The sequence below is a fragment of the Pleurodeles waltl genome, chromosome 10 (assembly GCF_031143425.1).
Source record: "Pleurodeles waltl isolate 20211129_DDA chromosome 10, aPleWal1.hap1.20221129, whole genome shotgun sequence".
NCBI lineage: Eukaryota > Metazoa > Chordata > Amphibia > Caudata > Salamandridae > Pleurodeles > Pleurodeles waltl.
Window position 1 is genome coordinate 1033933391 of NC_090449.1, and position 18166 is coordinate 1033951556.

The 18166-nt window shown below is 48.7% G+C and overlaps 1 protein-coding gene across 2 annotated transcripts in view; it reads right to left on the minus strand.

Moving 5' to 3' along the window:
* The window catches only part of TGFBR2 (transforming growth factor beta receptor 2), a 149084-nt gene extending 132158 nt beyond the window's left edge, over positions 1-16926 (minus strand). The window contains exon 1 of one of the 2 annotated variants that reach the window (XM_069212003.1): positions 16574-16926. Coding sequence is in view for 1 of the 2 variants with exons in the window: in XM_069212002.1 (XP_069068103.1) it covers positions 16574-16670 (97 nt within the window). In the remaining variant the exon portion in view is untranslated. The remainder of the gene's footprint in view (positions 1-16573) is intronic. The other variant, XM_069212002.1, reaches the window with a different exon arrangement.
* Between the last annotated feature and the right edge of the window lie 1240 nt (positions 16927-18166).

Here is an 18166-nt window from a genome sequence, read left to right on the forward strand (position 1 = left end):
CCTTAAAGCCAGCCCAGGGAAACAAACCCCTCTGGTGTGCAGCTGCCGAGCCCCGCCCCTCCTGCATCCAGGCTTGTCAATCCAAGCTCAGCAGTCATGGCCTCAGCCCTGGGTGACGCTGCTACGCAGCACAAACATTTCCTGTGGCTGGAAATAGGCTGACCCCACGACGCGTTTCCTGACACGGCACTTCCACATCCTGAACCAGGGCCCAGGGGACTCCTTTCCCCGGCTACGGACCTTAAAGTAAAGCAGATCATAAACTATGTGTCGGGTATCAGGGAAGAGAGTAAACTGTGAGCACAGCATACAGTGCAGAAGATAAGGACGTGCGAGGAAAATCTTTTTCACGGAGGCAGTGACAAAAGGGATTTGAAGGCCATTTACATAATGTATCACAATGGCATTCAGGTACCCTTCACAGGGATCCAGAGAGTCTGTGTAGTCATTTCAGGATGATATGGCCTACAGAGTACTTTTTTCTATGGAAGGTGTTTGGTGTGCTTCTGTATGTTGCAAACTGATGAGGGGTTAAAAGAACTCATGTAGATTTTTAACATTCAGAGACACACAGGTGTAGTAACTATCTATGTGCCACAAGCTATCAATCATTACTGCCCATGAGCCCCAAGCTACCTATCCTTCTATGACCCTCACACAGTCTGTCCATGTCTGTATGTTGCAAACTGATGAGGGGTTAAAAGAACTCATGTAGATTTTTAACATTCAGAGACACACAGGTGTAGTAACTATCTATGTGCCACAAGCTATCAATCATGCCCATGAGCCCCAAGCTACCTATCCTTCTATGACCCTCACACAGTCTGTCCATGAGCCCCCGGCTATCTATCGTTCTATGACCCTCACACAATCTGTCTATGAGCCTCTGGCCATCTATCCTCCCACACTCCTCACACAGCCTGTCTATGACCCCAGAATATCTATCCTTCCACGCTCCTCACACAGTCTGTCCATGAACCCCAGGCTATCTGTCCTTCCACGCTCCTCACACAGTCTGTCCATGACCCCCGTCTATCTATCCTTCTATGACCCTCACACAGTCTGTCCATGAGTTCCAGACTATCTTTCCTTCCACACTCCTCACACAGTCTGTCCATGAGCCCCCGGCTATCTATCCCTCCACGCTCCTCACACAGTCTGTCCATGACCCCCGGCTATCTATCCTTCCACGCTCCTCACACAGTCTGTCCATGAGCCCCAGGCTATCTATCCCTCCACGCTCCTCACACAGTCTGTCCCTGAGCCCAGGCTATCTATCCTTCCACGCTCCTCGCACAGTCTGTCCAAGAGCTCCAGACTATCTATCCTTCCACGCTCCTCGCACAGTCTGTCCATGACCCCCGGCTATCTATCCTTCCACGCTCCTCACACAGTCTGTCCATGAGCCCCAGGCTATCTATCCCTCCAAGCTCCTCACACAGTCTGTCCCTGAGCCCAGGCTATCTATCCTTCCATGCTCATCACACAGTCTGTCCATGAGCTCCAGACTATCTATCCTTCCACGCTCCTCGCATGGTCTGTCCATGACCCCCGGCTATCTATCCTTCCACGCTCCTCGCACAGTCTGTCCATGAGCCCCGGCTATCTCTCCTTCCACGCTCCTCACACAGTCTGTCCATGAGCCCCCAGCTATCTATCCTTCCACGCTCCTCACACAGTCTGTCCATGACCCCCGGCTATCAATCCCTCCAGGCCCCTCACACAGCCTGTCCATGAGCCCCAGGCTATCTATCCTTCCACGCTCCTCACACAGTCTGTGCATGACCCCCGGCTATCTATCCTTCCGCGCTCCTCACACAGTCTGTCCATGACCCCCGGCTATCTATCCTTCCAGGCTCCTCACACAGTCTGTCCATGACCCCAGGCTATCTGTCCTTCCACGCTCCTCACAGTCTGTCCATGACCCCAGGCAATCTATCCTTCCACGCTCCTCACAGTCTGTCCATGAGCCCAGGCTATCTGTCCTTCCACGCTCCTCACACAGTCTGTCCATGACCCCCGGCTATCTATCCTTCCGCACTCCTCACACAGTCTGTCCATGACCCCCGGCTATCTATCCTTCTGCGCTCCTCACACAGTCTGTCCATGACCCCAGGCTATCTGTCCTTCCACACTCCTCACAGTCTGTCCATGACCCCAGGCAATCTATCCTTCCACGCTCCTCACAGTCTGTCCATGAGCCCAGGCTATCTGTCCTTCCACGCTCCTCACACAGTCTGTCCATGAGCCCCAGGCTATCTATCCTTCCATGCTCCTCACATGGTCTGTCCATGAGCTCCAGACTATCTATCCTTCCACGCTCCTCACACAGTCTGTCCATGAGCCCCCAGCTATCAATCACTCCAGGCCCCTCACACAGTCTGTCCATGAGCCCCAGGCTATCTATCCTTCCACGCTCCTCACAGTCTGTCCATGAGCCCAGGCTATCTATCCTTCCACGCTCCTCACACAGTCTGTCCATGACCCCCGGCTATCTATCCCTCTACGCTCCTCACACAGTCTGTCCATGAGCTCCAGACTATCTATCCTTCCAAGCTCCTCATACAGTCTGTCCATGAGCCCCAGGCTATCTATCCTTCCATGCTCCTCTCATGGTCTGTCCATGAGCTCCAGACTATCTATCCTTCCACGCTCCTCACATGGTCTGTCCATGAGCCCCAGGCTATCTATCCTTCCACGCTCCTCGCACAGTCTGCCCTTCAGCCCAGGCTATCTATCCTTCCACGCTCCTCACACAGTCTGTCCATGACCCCCGGCTATCTATCCTTCCATGCTCATCACACAGTCTGTCCATGAGCTCCAGACTATCTATCCTTCCACGGTCCTCACACAGTCTGTCCTTGAGCCCCCGGCTATCTATCCTTCCACGCTCCTCACACAGTCTGTCCATGACCCCGGCTATCTATCCTTCCACGCTCCTCACACAGTCTGTCCATGACCCCCAGCTATCTATCCTTCCACGCTCCTCGCACAGTCTGTCCATGACCCCCGGCTACCTATCCTTCCACGCTCCTCACAGTCTGTCCATGAGCCCCAGACTATCTATCCTTCCACGCTCCTCACACAGTCTGTCAATGAGCCCCCAGCTATCTGTCCTTCCACGCTCCTCACACAGTCTGTCCATGACCCCCGGCTATCTATCCTTCTATGACCCTCACACAGTCTGTCCATGAGCTCCAGACTATCTATCCTTCCACACTCCTCACACAGTCTGTCCATGAGCCCCCGGCTATCTATCCCTCCACGCTCCTCACACAGTCTGTCCATGACCCCCGGCTATCAATCCCTCCAGGCCCCTCACACAGCCTGTCCATGAGCCCCAGGCTATCTATCCTTCCACGCTCCTCACAGTCTGTCCATGAGCCCCAAACTATCTATCCTTCCACGCTCCTCGCACAGTCTGTCCCTGAGCCCCCGGCTATCTATCCTTCCACGCTCCTCACACAGTATGTCCATGAGCCCCCGGCTATCTATCCTTCTATGACCCTCACACAGTCTGTCCATGAGCTCCAGACTATCTATCCTTCCACACTCCTCACACAGTCTGTCCATGAGCCCCCGGCTATCTATCCCTCCACGCTCCTCACACAGTCTGTCCATGACCCCCGGCTATCAATCCCTCCAGGCCCCTCACACAGCCTGTCCATGAGCCCCAGGCTATCTATCCTTCCACGCTCCTCACAGTCTGTCCATGAGCCCCAAACTATCTATCCTTCCACGCTCCTCGCACAGTCTGTCCATGAGCCCTCGGCTATCTATCCCTCCACGCTCCTCACACAGTCTGTCCATGACCCCCTTCTATCAATCCCTCCAGGCCCCTCACACAGCCTGTCCATGAGCCCCAGGCTATCTATCCTTCCACGCTCCTCACACAGTCTGTCCATGACCCCCGGCTATCTATTCTTCCACGCTCCTCACACAGTCTGTCCATGACCCCCGGCTATCTATCCTTCCACGCTCCTCACACAGTCTGTCCATGACCCCCGGCTATCTATCCTTCCAGGCTCCTCACACAGTCTGTCCATGACCCCAGGCTATCTGTCCTTCCACGCTCCTCACAGTCTGTCCATGACCCCAGGCAATCTATCCTTCCACGCTCCTCACAGTCTGTCCATGAGCCCAGGCTATCTGTCCTTCCACGCTCCTCACACAGTCTGTCCATGAGCCCCAGGCTATCTATCCTTCCATGCTCCTCACATGGTCTGTCCATGAACTCCAGACTATCTATCCTTCCACGCTCCTCACACAGTCTGTCCATGAGCCCCAGGCTATCTGTCCTTCCACGCTCCTCACAGTCTGTCCATGAGCCCAGGCTATCTATCCTTCCACGCTCCTCACACAGTCTGTCCATGACCCCCGGCTATCTATCCCTCTACGCTCCTCACACAGTCTGTCCATGAGCTCCAGACTATCTATCCTTCCACGCTCCTCACACAGTCTGTCCATGAGCCCCAGGCTATCTATCCTTCCATGCTCCTCACATGGTCTGTCCATGAGCTCCAGACTATCTATCCTTCCACGCTCCTCACATGGTCTGTCCATGAGCCCAGGCTATCTATCCTTCCACGCTCCTCGCACGGTCTGCCCTTCAGCCCAGGCTATCTATCCTTCCACGCTCCTCGCACAGTCTGCCCTTCAGCCCAGGCTATCTATCCTTCCACGCTCCTCACACAGTCTGTCCATGACCCCCGGCTATCTATCCTTCCACGCTCCTCACACAGTCTGTCCATGAGCCCCAGGCTATCTATCCTTCCATGCTCATCACACAGTCTGTCCATGAGCTCCAGACTATCTATCCTTCCACGCTCCTCACACAGTCTGTCCTTGAGCCCCCGGCTATCTATCCTTCCACGCTCCTCACACAGTCTGTCCATGACCCCCGGCTATCTATCCTTCCACGCTCCTCACACAGTCTGTCCATGACCCCCGGCTATCTATCCTTCCACGCTCCTCGCACAGTCTGTCCATGACCCCCGGCTACCTATCCTTCCACGCTACTCACAGTCTGTCCATGAGCCCCAGACTATCTATCCTTCCACGCTCCTCACACAGTCTGTCCATGAGCCCCCAGCTATCTGTCCTTCCACGCTCCTCACACAGTCTGTCCATGAGCCCCCGGCTATCTATCCTTCCACACTCCTCACACAGTCTGTCCATGAGCCCCCGGCTATCTATCCCTCCAGGCCCCTCACACAGTCTGTCCATGAGTCCCCGGCTATCTATCCTTCCACGCTCCTCGCACAGTCTGTCCATGAGCCCCCGGCTATCTATCCTTCCACGCTCCTCGCACAGTCTGTCCCTGAGCCCCCGGCTATCTATCCTTCCACGCTCCTCACACAGTCTGTCCATGAGCCACCGGCTATCTATCCTTCCACGCTCCTCACAGTCTGCCCATGAGCCCCCGGCTATCTATCCTTCCACGCTCCTCACACAGTCTGTCCATGAGCCCCAGGCTATCTATCCCTCCACGCTCCTCACACAGTCTGTCCATGAGCCCCAGGGTATCTGTCCTTCCACGCTCCTCACACAGTCTGTCCATGAGCCCAGGCTATCTATCCTTCCATGCTCCTCACAGTCTGTCCATGAGCCCCAGGGTATCTGTCCTTCCACGCACCTCACACAGTCTGTCCATGAGCCCCAGGCTACCTATCCTTCCACGCTCCTCACAGTCTGTCCATGAGCCCCAGGCTATCTATCCTTCCACGCTCCTCACAGTCTGTCCATGAGCCCCAGGGTATCTGTCCTTCCACGCTCCTCACACAGTCTGTCCATGAGCCCAGGCTATCTATCCTTCCACGCTCCTCACACAGTCTGTCCATGAGCCCAAGGCTATCTGTCCTTCCACGCTCCTCACAGTCTGTGCATGAGCCGAGGCTATCTATCCTTCCACGCTCCTCACACAGTCTGTCCATGAGCCCTGGCTATCTGTCCTTCCACGCTACTCACACAGTCTGTCCATGAGCCCCAGGCTATCTATCATTCCACGCCCCTCACACAGTCTGTCCATGAGCCCCATGCTCATCACATAGCCTTCCCAGGAGCTGCAAGCTACCCATCCTTCCATGCTCTTCACAAATTCTGCCCACGAGCCCAGGCTATCTATCCTTCCCCGTCCATGTGCCCAGGGCATCTAACTCCCCATGCTCCTCACATAGTCTGTACCGGAACGCCAATTTATCTGGCGGTCTGTCCGCATGCCCAAGCTATCTATCCTTTGATGCTGCTCACACAGTCTATCCATGAGCCCCAAGCTATCTACCCTCCCATGCCCATGTGCCCAGGCTACTTTCCTTTCAAGCTCCTGACGTCTCTCCATGACCCTCAAGCCATCAATCCCTTCTGTCCACTTGCCCCAAGATACCTCCCCTCTATCCATGTGCTCCAAGCTCCTTACACTGTCTAACTATGTGTACGAAGCTCCTTGCAGACTTTTCGTTTGCCCGAAGCTCCTCAGCTCCTCTCATAGTCTGTCCATGTTATCCAAGGTCTTCACACTGTCTGTCCTGATACCCAAGTTCCTCATTTGATGTCTACAGAGGCCGCTTGCCTCAAACCCTTGCACAAGCTATCCGTGTGCCTGAATCTCCTCGCTCTGCCCGTCCAGTGCCTTTGGGTCCCTAGCTCCTCCTGCAGCTGGTCCATGCGCTACACAAAATTCACACTCTACACATGGGCTCTCGGGCTCCTTATAAAGATGTTAGTGCTGATTAAACAGGTTTTAAGCACTGTTGTGGTCTCCACCGTTTGAAAGGCAATACTTAGGCAAATGGTACTGGCATAGCTTCCAAGTACCTCACACAATGCTTGGCACCTTAGGTGCTGGCTTTTTACCCAATAACAATTTCCATGCATGGATTTTTACACCCACAATAGCACTGGTAGAACCTATAAATGCCAGCCTGCAGAGTACAGCTGGGTAGAAAGCCTGGAATGGCCTAAGCAGTATTGAGGTGTAAGAAGTTTCAGTGCTGCAGGCAAAATAGAAATGTGCCAGCTGCAATGCTTCACAGTCACTCACAAGTGTATTGTCAAGCCTTTTTCTGTAGTCTGATGTTACCTCTAGGTGGCGCCCCAAGTTTGTAGTCATACCTTTCTTTATGGAAGGAGATGTCCTGGGCTGAAAGGGTGACAACAGACTCGGGACTGCCTGTTGGCTATGTATACTTGTTATTAAGTGTAAACAGTAACAGTACTTTTGCATACGTTTACTCATACAAAAGCATGTACTGATGAAAGGACAGATACAATATGCAGAACAGCCAATGTTGATGTCTGCAATCCCGAGAATGCTGGAATACAGGTGGGAACGTGGAACTACACGCCCGAGCATGTTGAGAGATGTTGGCTGGAAAATAAAATCTGGTGCAAGTCACCCTCTGACATGGAATCAGTTGAGAGTTATGTTATGTTATGTTAAAAAGTTTTATATAGCGCCATACTACCCGGAGGCTTCGTAGCGCTAAGAAGAACCTAACATTAAAAACAAGCAGGAGAAATACACAGCGTGAAGATGATAAATAGAAATAAATACTAAATTAAAATTAAAATAGCCATGTTTTAATGGCCTTCCGAAATATCAACTCCTGTCTGACCAAACAGATATTGAGGGGAAGTGAGTTCCACAGTTTGGCTCCCTGATATTTCAAAGATCTACCACCCCAACTTGCTCTTTTTACTTTGAGGACCACAACTAAGGCTTTGGAAGAAGATCTTAAAGCTCTCATAGGCTCTCATAGTCTTTAAGACAAAGGGGCGGGTTTATCGTTTTTAGTGCAAGGCAGTGCAGCAGTCAAAGTTGCTGTGCTGCATAATATTGTGAAAACGGAGAGCCAGATTTATTAAAAATAGGCTGCTGCTAGCATCCCTTATGCCTTCTCACAAACAGGCTGCCTTGTGCTAAGCACAGTCTTTGCACCATGGGGCAGAGATGTGTGTGGGATGTCTGGCATAGGTTTTGCATTGTAAATATACCCTTCCAGTACAAACACATATGCCCAAACAAATTCTTAGAGCGACAAAAGCAAACAAACACAAATGATGGACAGAACGCGGAACCAATCAAACATTCACCCCCAGTCACAGATCTGGGTTTAAACCATCAATTTGTTTGCTCACCATGCCACCCCAGTTTGGACCCAGCCATATGTAAATCAGTCTTGACCCTGTTCCCCACAGGAACAGCCCAGCCCGAACTGCCAAGCAAGGTCCATCAACTGTTCCTCTTGCAAACAAATTCTTAGACATTTCACACAGTACAGCACATATGCAATTGGTGAAATTTTTGAGAAATAAAAACATTTCTCCAAGTTAGTGCCTGCTAGAAGGAGGTGATATTATTTAATGCAAAGCTGGGTCCGACCATTTGAGTAGATCCAGCTTTGCATCAAAAACCAAGGGTGCATCAATGTAACGTCAAGAAAAAGACCCCTTGACGCAAAGCGGAATGAAGCAGTGCAAAGTGCTATTTGCGCTGAAAAAGGCCCATTTTCAGCACAAAATGCCTTTTGCACTAGAAAGTAAATACTCTTGCAAGACTTTGTGCCACGCTCTGTCACTTCGTGCAACTTTGCGCTGGTGCAAAGACTTCTTAAATCTTCCCTGAAGTTTGTTAACATATACATGCAGCATGTTTATGGTCCTCAGTGAAGTTTTATAGACTTTTAACATATTCAGTCGTAGGCATTCTGACATGACAAAATTAGGATTCTCTGAAATTGGCAAAATCAAACATTATTGCCAACTTCACTAAATTGATTAAATGTAAAAGTCCATGCAATTGTAGGTTTTGAAGGGAAAAAACACAAAATGTGTATTTTGCATGAGAATTCTTCCACAGGAAAATTCCCCACACAACACATCGGCAAATTTCAAAAGTTAGAAAGCGCATAACCTTTGCAAAACTATCCCTGTTCTTTTAAAATTTTGTACAACACTCATAAACACATATGACTCACAAAGGAGATGGCACCCCTGCTCGGAATGTACAGGCTGTGAGTATCTGTGTGGTGTGGGTTTATCTCTGAAGGTGCAAAGTGATATGCATTACAGACGTCGGTGCCTCTCTCCCTGTCCCTCATCACCTCTTGAAGACAATGTACAGGAATCAAGGGCTGTAACCATTGCCAAACAGGTTCATTGTTTCAATCTTCGTTCTTAAAATACCCCAGTGCGCCCCTGATTAGATATGTCAAGGCCTGAATTGGCAAGTTGGACAACTAGAAATGTCCCATAAAAATAATCATTGAAAAACAGTCAGATCTATTAGCGCTTCGGAAACAAGCATCAGCAAATGCAATACATTCCATTTTTTGTTTTCTTATCACATATCATCCAACTATGTAAAGATCTATTCAGAGTCAAAGTTTCACATGCAATTGAAATATGCATGTTATTAGCAGTCAAATGAGCTGTATGCACACACATGGAAACGAAACATGTTGCACACTGCCAGCAGTTAAATTACAATGCCTGTCCTCTTGCTGTGTGTTATTTAAAGCCCCTGCACTTCCAGATAATGCACGTGACAAATCAAATCCTCTTGTATTTACCAAGGGATGGTGGACTCCCTGTTATTGGTAAGCCTGTAAAGGCTGGGCTCGTAGACTATAGAAAACACTGTACAATTATCAGGGGGACCAGGTTCTCATATGACAAATTGGCCAGAAGGGTTTAAATATAGTAGCTTTTTTTCCCACAAAAATGTGAAAGTGTCATATGATATTGCCGCCTCGACCAACGCAGCCCCTGCATGTAAAGAGGGCAGTCACTTGATGTATCCTTTGAGATATGGTCCAAAAAGAACTAATGGGGTGCGTAAAAACAGTTGCAAGGTCTAAGAAAGCACGCTCACCCAGCTTGATGTGACCCCAGCCCTATCCTGGGTGGGTTTTCTAAGGTCTAAATAATCATTTGTCATTCGATCACTTGGAGCAGGACAGACCAGAAGCCATGGGAGGGCCCAATGCAGGTACAGGAGTGGCTTTATCACAACAGCCCAGACAAGTGGTCTGATTGGTGTTACATGAGAGGTAAGCGATTCACAGTCTGTCTGATTGGTTCATCAGTTCTGTTTGAGGCCACCAGTGTCGGTAATAGCCCAAATCAACACCCAAACACTTGCAAACACCAGTACTTTCAACTTTTGACTATCACTGCCCCACCAGCCCCCGAAGGAACCGACTTCACACACAATTGTTTAGCATTTTTAAGATTATTGTTGGAAGAAAGCCACAGCGTAAACATTAAGGCCTTTAAGGAGCTTTGATGCCAAACCACAGTATATTCAAAGAGCTCATCATTTTCGTACTAAAGGGAAAGCATGTCGCTAAACTTGAGGTAGGAGGGAATCTGGGAGGTTGTGTAAGACAGAGATTTAAATCAGAACAAGCACTGGCAAAGCTACTGGGTCAGGCCTTGGTAGGCTGGTGCACTTTTGTTTTTGGTTGCAAGAATACACCACAAAAATCAATAGAAGAAAACAAATACACAGCCACCTAAACGTGGCCGCCATATGTTTGCAATAAAAATTAAAAAAAGACTAGTGTGTAATTGCTACCATTGATGTATTTTAAATAACAAACTTCTTGCTTGTCCTGTGCTTTTTAATATTTTTATTTGTGAAGGAGAGAAGCAAAAAACACCACCTAACCAAGCACACAAATCACATGCAGCTACAATATTATAACATATAAAAACTTCATAACAGCAACTTTAAAAGGAAAAAAATCACTATCTTGGCTTTCACAATGTAGATAAAATATATAGCTGGCATTCAAAGTTAATATAAATAAAAAGATCAAATATAACACACTTTGAACTGGGTTTGCCACTGAAGAGAACAGAATTACTTTTAAGTGGATGTGAGCAACGTGAACAAGCTTTGAGGATTCACTCAAACTGAAGTGATCCAGCGGGTTAAGTGGAATGACCCACTGTCCAGTGCTACATACTATGCTCAGGGCCACTGGAATTAAGCGGCAGGGGAGGGCCAAATTATGTGGCAGGGTTAAGTAAACTATGGGGCAAGAAAAGTCAAGTTATGCGGCATACTGCAGCACATTTTGTGGTAGTATTACTTCATTATTTTGTCATTTTTACACTTGGTCCCAGTGTCTGGGCATTGGGTGCACCTCAGTAGAACAAGCTGTAATACCCAAACATAGCAATAACCAACCAAAGGGTGACAAGTCCAGCTTTGCAAAGGGCCTTTCACTGTGTGGCAAGGCGTGCCACTGCATTTTTAATACATTTTGAAATGCTTGAGCTGCAAACAATATTTTTTGGTTAAAAACTTCAGATTATGCGCAGATGATGGATCATGCGGGGAATGCAGCAAATCTATAATTATGTGGAACCCCCTGCAGCCGCACAATCGCATAATTCCAGTGGCCCTGACTATGCTAGATGGGAGCAATGGGTGCCAGACAATTTAGCAGACCACTGGATTAAGCCTTCTGGCCTAAAGCCCTTTTACATATGTCCATTATGTATAATTTGTTTGTAAAAATAATAGTCTAGCAAGCCAACTAAAGCTCTCTCAAAGGCCAGACCTAAAAACAGCAAATTAAAAGTGCTGGGGCAAGCACACACCCTTTGTGTGAGGCAGTGTGATTTCACTGCTAAGCCCAGTGGCCTGTTCTTGCCAATGAGAGAACTTTAAGCAATAGAATTAAATGGGAAAGTAGCAGAGGAACTTGCAAGAGCGAGACACACACCTAGTAGCAAAGTCTCCATCAGTCTCTCCACAAACATAGTCCCATGCGTGGGATCCACCCATTGATATTACAACACTAACTTTTAGTCCAGAAACTGCAAGCCTTGATGTCTGTTAGAAGCTTCTGTTATCCTTCCACACATTGGGTGATCTCTTGTGTGTGAGGGTGAGTTGTGCCTCTCTGGGGCTCAGCATCTGGTGGTGGCACCCTGAGGGGAGGGTGGAGTCATACAATGTATTTACATCCTCCTGAGGTTGGTTGTTGCTAAATTCTGTAAATCTCAAGGTAGGCGAACCCATGACATACGTTTTGGAGTGGACAAGTGGATTTAGTGACACCTGACACACCCATGTGTTACATTTGGTGCTTCCAGGTGGTGGACGGGTGGACGCATTGCATGGGGACAAGTGACATTGGTGCCTCTTGGGCCAGGAAATTGATGTTATATTTTGTCTGCTGAAAAGGGTAGGCAAAGCTAGGTAGGAACAGTACGAAGGTTCCAGCACTCCCAGAAAAAAACTTTGCTTTTGATATGAGGCCTGTGCAGTGTATTTGGCCATTTGTGGGCCCTTTTGCTGTAATTTGACGCCACCCACAGAGGGAATGCTGCCTTAGGTCTTCATAACATGACAAGAACATAACATGTTGTTCTTAATAATTGCAGGTGTGTTCAGTGCCCCCCCTCCCTGAGATGGCCACGCAGCCTAGTGGCGGATTTTGCCCCCGGTGGCATGGGCAGTGCTTCCGGGTCAGTTATCAGTTACAAACAGCCATTCCAACCCTAGTGCTAAACAGAGAGGGCTATTGTGAGTCTATAAAGTGGAGATCTCTAAATCTTCCCCGATGTGTGTTGAGGACCAGAGGTGGAATACTTGCAAGACATGTCACGATTGGGTGTGTCATGCCTCTTGTGCTCAGAATGTGCCTATCCACATGCTCAGGCAGGCTTCTCCACTCCGGTGAACTACTGAGTGATCCTCGGCAATTTGTGAACGTGCTAACCCCAGGTTTTAGGAGCTACTATAAAAAAGGGGACAGTTTTAAGAGGTGTAATTATAAGTTGCACCGTGTAGGGAAGGGGAAATGCAGCATTTTTGGAGACACTTTAAATATGACATTGACATAAGATTGCATTGCATTTACTACATCCAATATTAGACAAACAACTTGAGCAGTTTATGTATTTTATTAAGTCTTTTTATTTAAGGGGCTGCAATAAGTTTTACTTTTATTATACTCATAAATAAAACATAACAATGAAGATGCTCCATTTCAGAGATTGGTGAGGGCTCCAGGGACTATGGTTACCTCTCTTGTAATTGAAAGCACTGAAATCCTTATGCTGGGTGCCCCCCTGTCCTGCCCAAGCACCCCATGTTCAGCTGTAAACCCCACAGTATCCAAAATTTACAAATAATAATAAACCTGAGAATGTCATAACGATCAAAGTCCAAAACTTTCAAGTGCTATTCGCGGCAAAGCGATTAAACACCTCGTCAGGAGAAGTAGGCGCTATATAAATGCAAATATAATACAAACGCTATATGCGAAGGAAGCCAAAGTGTTGAGAGGAGGATTAGAAAGTGTAATAATAACTAGTATTCATTTTATAGTCCTTGCTGTCACAGCCAGTGTGCATTAGTGCTGCAGATAACTTTAAAAAAAAACATTTGTATTGATTTTTCAGAAGGACAACTCTATATAGTATACAGTTTCTGACTTATCAACAGAAAATCCCACATACTGTACATTCCACTACTAGTGCTGCAGATAACTTATTGTCCTACTATGCCGCACAATACTTAGGATCAGACTAAAGTTACAAAATAATAGCTACAACAGGTGCATTAACCCACTCAGCTGTCATGAGACTTTTGTGGAAGCTCGTGGGGCCAAACAAAAGCGAAAAAACAAGGAAAGCACACGTCTAGTCCTCGGGAGAGCAGTTTACAATGGGGTGGGGTGCAAAAAACCGCATTGCATGGTGGCCCAAAAACACAACCATTTCACCAGCACATTGGCACTTTGCCCAGACTGTTGAGCGCAAAACAATTTTCACCAATCAACTAGTGCCAAAACACAGACTCGCTCTTCCAAATCCTGGTGCACGTTTTGCATTGTGCAGTTAACTTACACTATCAGCACTGATGTGTTATTTTATGATGTGTAAACGGTGCTTAATTTGAGCCGGTGGTTTCCCGTTCTTGGCACCGGCACATAATTGTCAACACCAGCACTGGACAGCTGCCACATGGTGGCGCTGTTTTTTTAAATTTAAAGATGAGCAGAACAGTTGTTTACCCATGCAATACACATTGTAAACAAATAAACCCTACCACCCAAGCCATTCTTATAGCGTCGGGGGCTTCGAAAAATATGAATTGTCAGTTTTGTAGGGTGTGATGGGTAGGAGTTGTGCAGGTGCTGTCATTGGCAGAGCTGACAGTGACAATATGCGGTGCAATCAGGGCACTTGTGTTTTTTACAAATTAAGCACCTCGGGTTAATCTGAGATACGGTAAGTGAATGAAGCGAATGCATGGTGCAGTACGTTACTGGTTGTGATAATCGAGATCACTGCGTGATTGGCTAGATCGGTTCCAACAAAATGCGATGAGATTTCAGGGGGGGGGGGTCATTCATTATTTCCCGATAATCTACACCCTGACCGTGTCTTCCCGTCTGTCCGTCCACCTCCACTCCTGCTGCCCTCCTCCCTTTACATTCTTCCCTCCCCCCCCCCCTTAATTGCACGGCATGTTGTAAGATTGCCAGTTTTGAGCCACGAAATTCCCACATACACACGTTCATGCATTCCTGTGATTTGTAAATTGTATGCACCGGGAGGGCGCACATTGACTCATTTCCTTCGCCCCACATAATCACCTTCTAAGCATAAAGATGCATTTATATAGTAAAAGTATCGAAACCTCAGCTGCATCGTTGCCCTTTGTTACGCAACACAAACCCGTACATTTCACTGACAATCAGGGCCGGCAATCAGGGCCTATGAGAGACTGTAGAGGGAGTTTTACAACTTGCAGGTTCCTAGAAACTCTTTTATGAGAAAAACAGCCATTTTAAAGCGTACTGCCACTCAACATAATATTATATATATATCAAGGAACCAGTAGCAAGTGAATAATGGCCCAACAAAGTAACCAAGTCACTTGAAGTTCCTGGTGGCATTTACAAGATTCTCCCCCAAACACCTCGATTGAAATATTAGACCATAATATCTATTTCATGTGCTTTGTTTAAAAGCGCCTTGTTTCCTTTTAGCTGCTTCACTGCGCTCTGGAACACAACAGTTACGAGAATAACTAAGGTGCGGGATTTTATAATCGAATTTATGGTATGTTTGGATAGGTTTAAGTAATTTAAAGGCTCCTACACCCACACACAGTAAGTACTAACCGCTAAGAACAGGGCACATTATTCAACAGCCTAACATTCCGGAGTCTATCTCAAAGAGATTAAAATACGGAAATCAAACAGAGTTGTGCGCAGGAGAAACCATGTGCAACCTCCCACGCAGCCGCGCTGTGATTACAAAACCTGCTTCTCTGGGGCGGAGTGGCGGGAAGAGCCTCTCAAGTGGGTGAGGGTGGGCTGCGCCCCTCTCTGTGCCAGCCCTGGGGCACAAACTGATCCATTACTGGCGCCTTGCCCGCCACAAAAGCCTTCGCGCTTTACCGGCATCAGAAGGATGAAAGGCGGAGTTAACCGTGTTGGTCTCCGTGCCGCTCACCTGTAACCAACACCCACATCGCCGCAACAGTAGCTCAAGTCTCTTATGCTCCCTCACACGCGGACCACAGGGCAGAGAAGCCAAAAGAAATGTAATATAAGGTCCGTCAAGTGTCGAGTTTTCACAACAAAATAAAAGCTTAGCGTCACAATGAAGTCTGTTGTGCTCAATGGATTGAAATGCGAGGCAGGAAAATTCACAACATCGCGCCTCCTAATATTACACTAAGCGCCTACCAGGCACTAAACTGTCTTCTGGTGTGTACATATATAGTCTTATTGACCAGTACAAGTGCAACGTGCCAGGAGTCAAACTTTTAAGCTCCAAAACGACAAATCGCCACTGCAAGAACATTAACCCGCTGAGCTATCTAGCTGGGAAACTCGAAATGTAGGCTTTATGTAGCTCTATTCAGGGCACATTAAACCACTGGCCAATCTTGTGATTTACACGTGAACCGCATCTCACGCACACTTCTCTGGAGCAGGTGCATTAACCTGCTGAGCAGCCCCACAGTGATCGGTACAGGTGACGTACGAGTCGCTACATACGGGTCTCTGCAGATCTCCGGCGTACTGAAACGTGTTGCATGTTACAGCCACATTTACGCAGCAGGCGCTCAACCGACTGAATGTGCCAGCACGTGGAGTGTGGCACACACACAGAATATGTCTGTGTCCGTCTGAAGACTCCAAAATAGTTAATACTCCAGTGACCTTTGGAGATTCAGCCTGGGCTTGAAAAGATAAAAAGAAGTGCAGGTACTCTGTGCCAGAATACCTGCTTGTTTCTGAGAAGTGCCAGTACGCTCCAATTAAAAGTATAAAGTGTAGGCACTCCCCCTCTCAAAATAAAAAAAAGTATTTGTAGTCAGTACAGGACAGTACCGGCCCATTTAAAGCACTGGATCCAGCATAAGATTTCACCAATAAAGGCCACATTTCTATCCCCCGGCTTCAGCCCGGACACTAAAGTGAATTCGGAAAAGAGAGGCTCCCAGAGAACCTGGTCCGGGCACTTAAGGCGCTGTACATAAAGCACACATCCGAGCGCACATGTCCTGACAGAGGCGGTGGGGGGCACTTACCGGAGTCCCGGAGCTGGGGCGGGACGGCGCCGGCTGCCAGGGTCCACCAGACAACGCGCAGCAGCCACAGCTGGCACCAGGGTGGCCCCTGCGTCATGGTCCCTACGGCGGGGCTCTCATAGGACCAGGCCGGGGCCCGCCAGGGGCCCTCTTCATGCGGGGAGCGGCTGGCCTCCCTCTGCCCCCCGATCTCCGGCTCCTGCCCAGGGATCCCCGGATTCCAACACGGGCCCTCCCAGCCCCGCCGGTGCCTGGTGACTCACGTCCGAGACCGGCGCGGGGAGCAGGAAACCTTCAACTTCGCAAGCAGCTGGCCCGCTGGCTGCTCTCAGGGCTCAGGCGCTTTTTCACTCTTTTTTTTTTCGTTCTTGCATAGAAAACCTCACCCCTTCCTGTCATCCCTGCAGAGCCGGCCCTTTTTACCAAGCCAAGCCCCCTAACAGTGCAGACGTGCCTTCAAAAACTATCTCGGCCCTCGCGCTGTGCATTCTTCACGTGCCTCCGGCCCTGTTTTGCTCTTCAGGTCCTGGGCGCCTTCGGGCACGGCCGTTTCCTTCTCGAGGCGCTTTCAGCCCGTTTCAGACGAAAAGTTTTCCACGGGCAGAAAACGAAGGTTAAAACGCTTTGATAAATCTGGCCCATAAATGTTTACTAACAGTACCGTAACAATTTATGTTGCACGCACTACTCTGTTAATTGTGATTAAGTGCTTCATAAACAAGCTGTGGCAAAGCCAATAGGCCTTGCCCATGCAAGAGCTATTGGCTTTGACAGTCAGTGGCGTAACAAAGGCCCCCATGGAGCGGGAGGGCGTCTGAGCTTCTGTAGGCGGCCCTCAGCACAGCACCCTGGCCTGAGAGCTCTTGAGTGAGTAGGGGGGGGAGCTACCATGTACTTTGCAGGGGGCCCCCCTCAAGTTTTGTCACGCCACTGTTGCCAGTGTGTTTCAGCCATGTTGTACTCCAGTGCGGCTGTTGTTCAGCATGGATAGGTGTAGAAGAGAGTGGCCTAGAGTGGACTGTCATAGACAGCAGTATCAGAGGATGTAGCAGAGCGTCACAGAGTTTAGTGGCGTAGAGTGTCATGGAATGGCCTAGAGTGGACTGTCATAGACTGCAGTATCGTAGGATGTAGCAGAGTGTCATAGAGTGCAGTGGCGTAGAGTATCATGGAGTGGCCTAGAGTGGACTGTCATGGACTGCAGTTTCATAGGATGTAGCAGAGTGTCACAGAGTTTAGTGGCGTAGAGTGTCATGGAGTGGCCTAGAGTGGACTGTCATAGACAGCAGTTTCATAGGATGTAGCAGAGTGTCACAGAGTGTAGTGGTGTAGAGTGCCATGGAGTGGCCTAGAGTGGACTGTCATAGACAGCAGTATCGTAGGATGTAGCAGAGTGTCACAGAGGGTAGTGGCGCAGAGTGTCATGGAATGGCCTAGAGTGGACTGTCATGGACTGCAGTATCATAGATGTAGCAGAGTGTCACAGACAGAGTTTCATGGAGTGGCCTAGAGTGGACTGTCATAGACAGCAGTATCGTAGGATGTAGCAGAGTGTCACAGAGTGTAGTGGCGTAGAGTGCCGTGGAGTGGCCT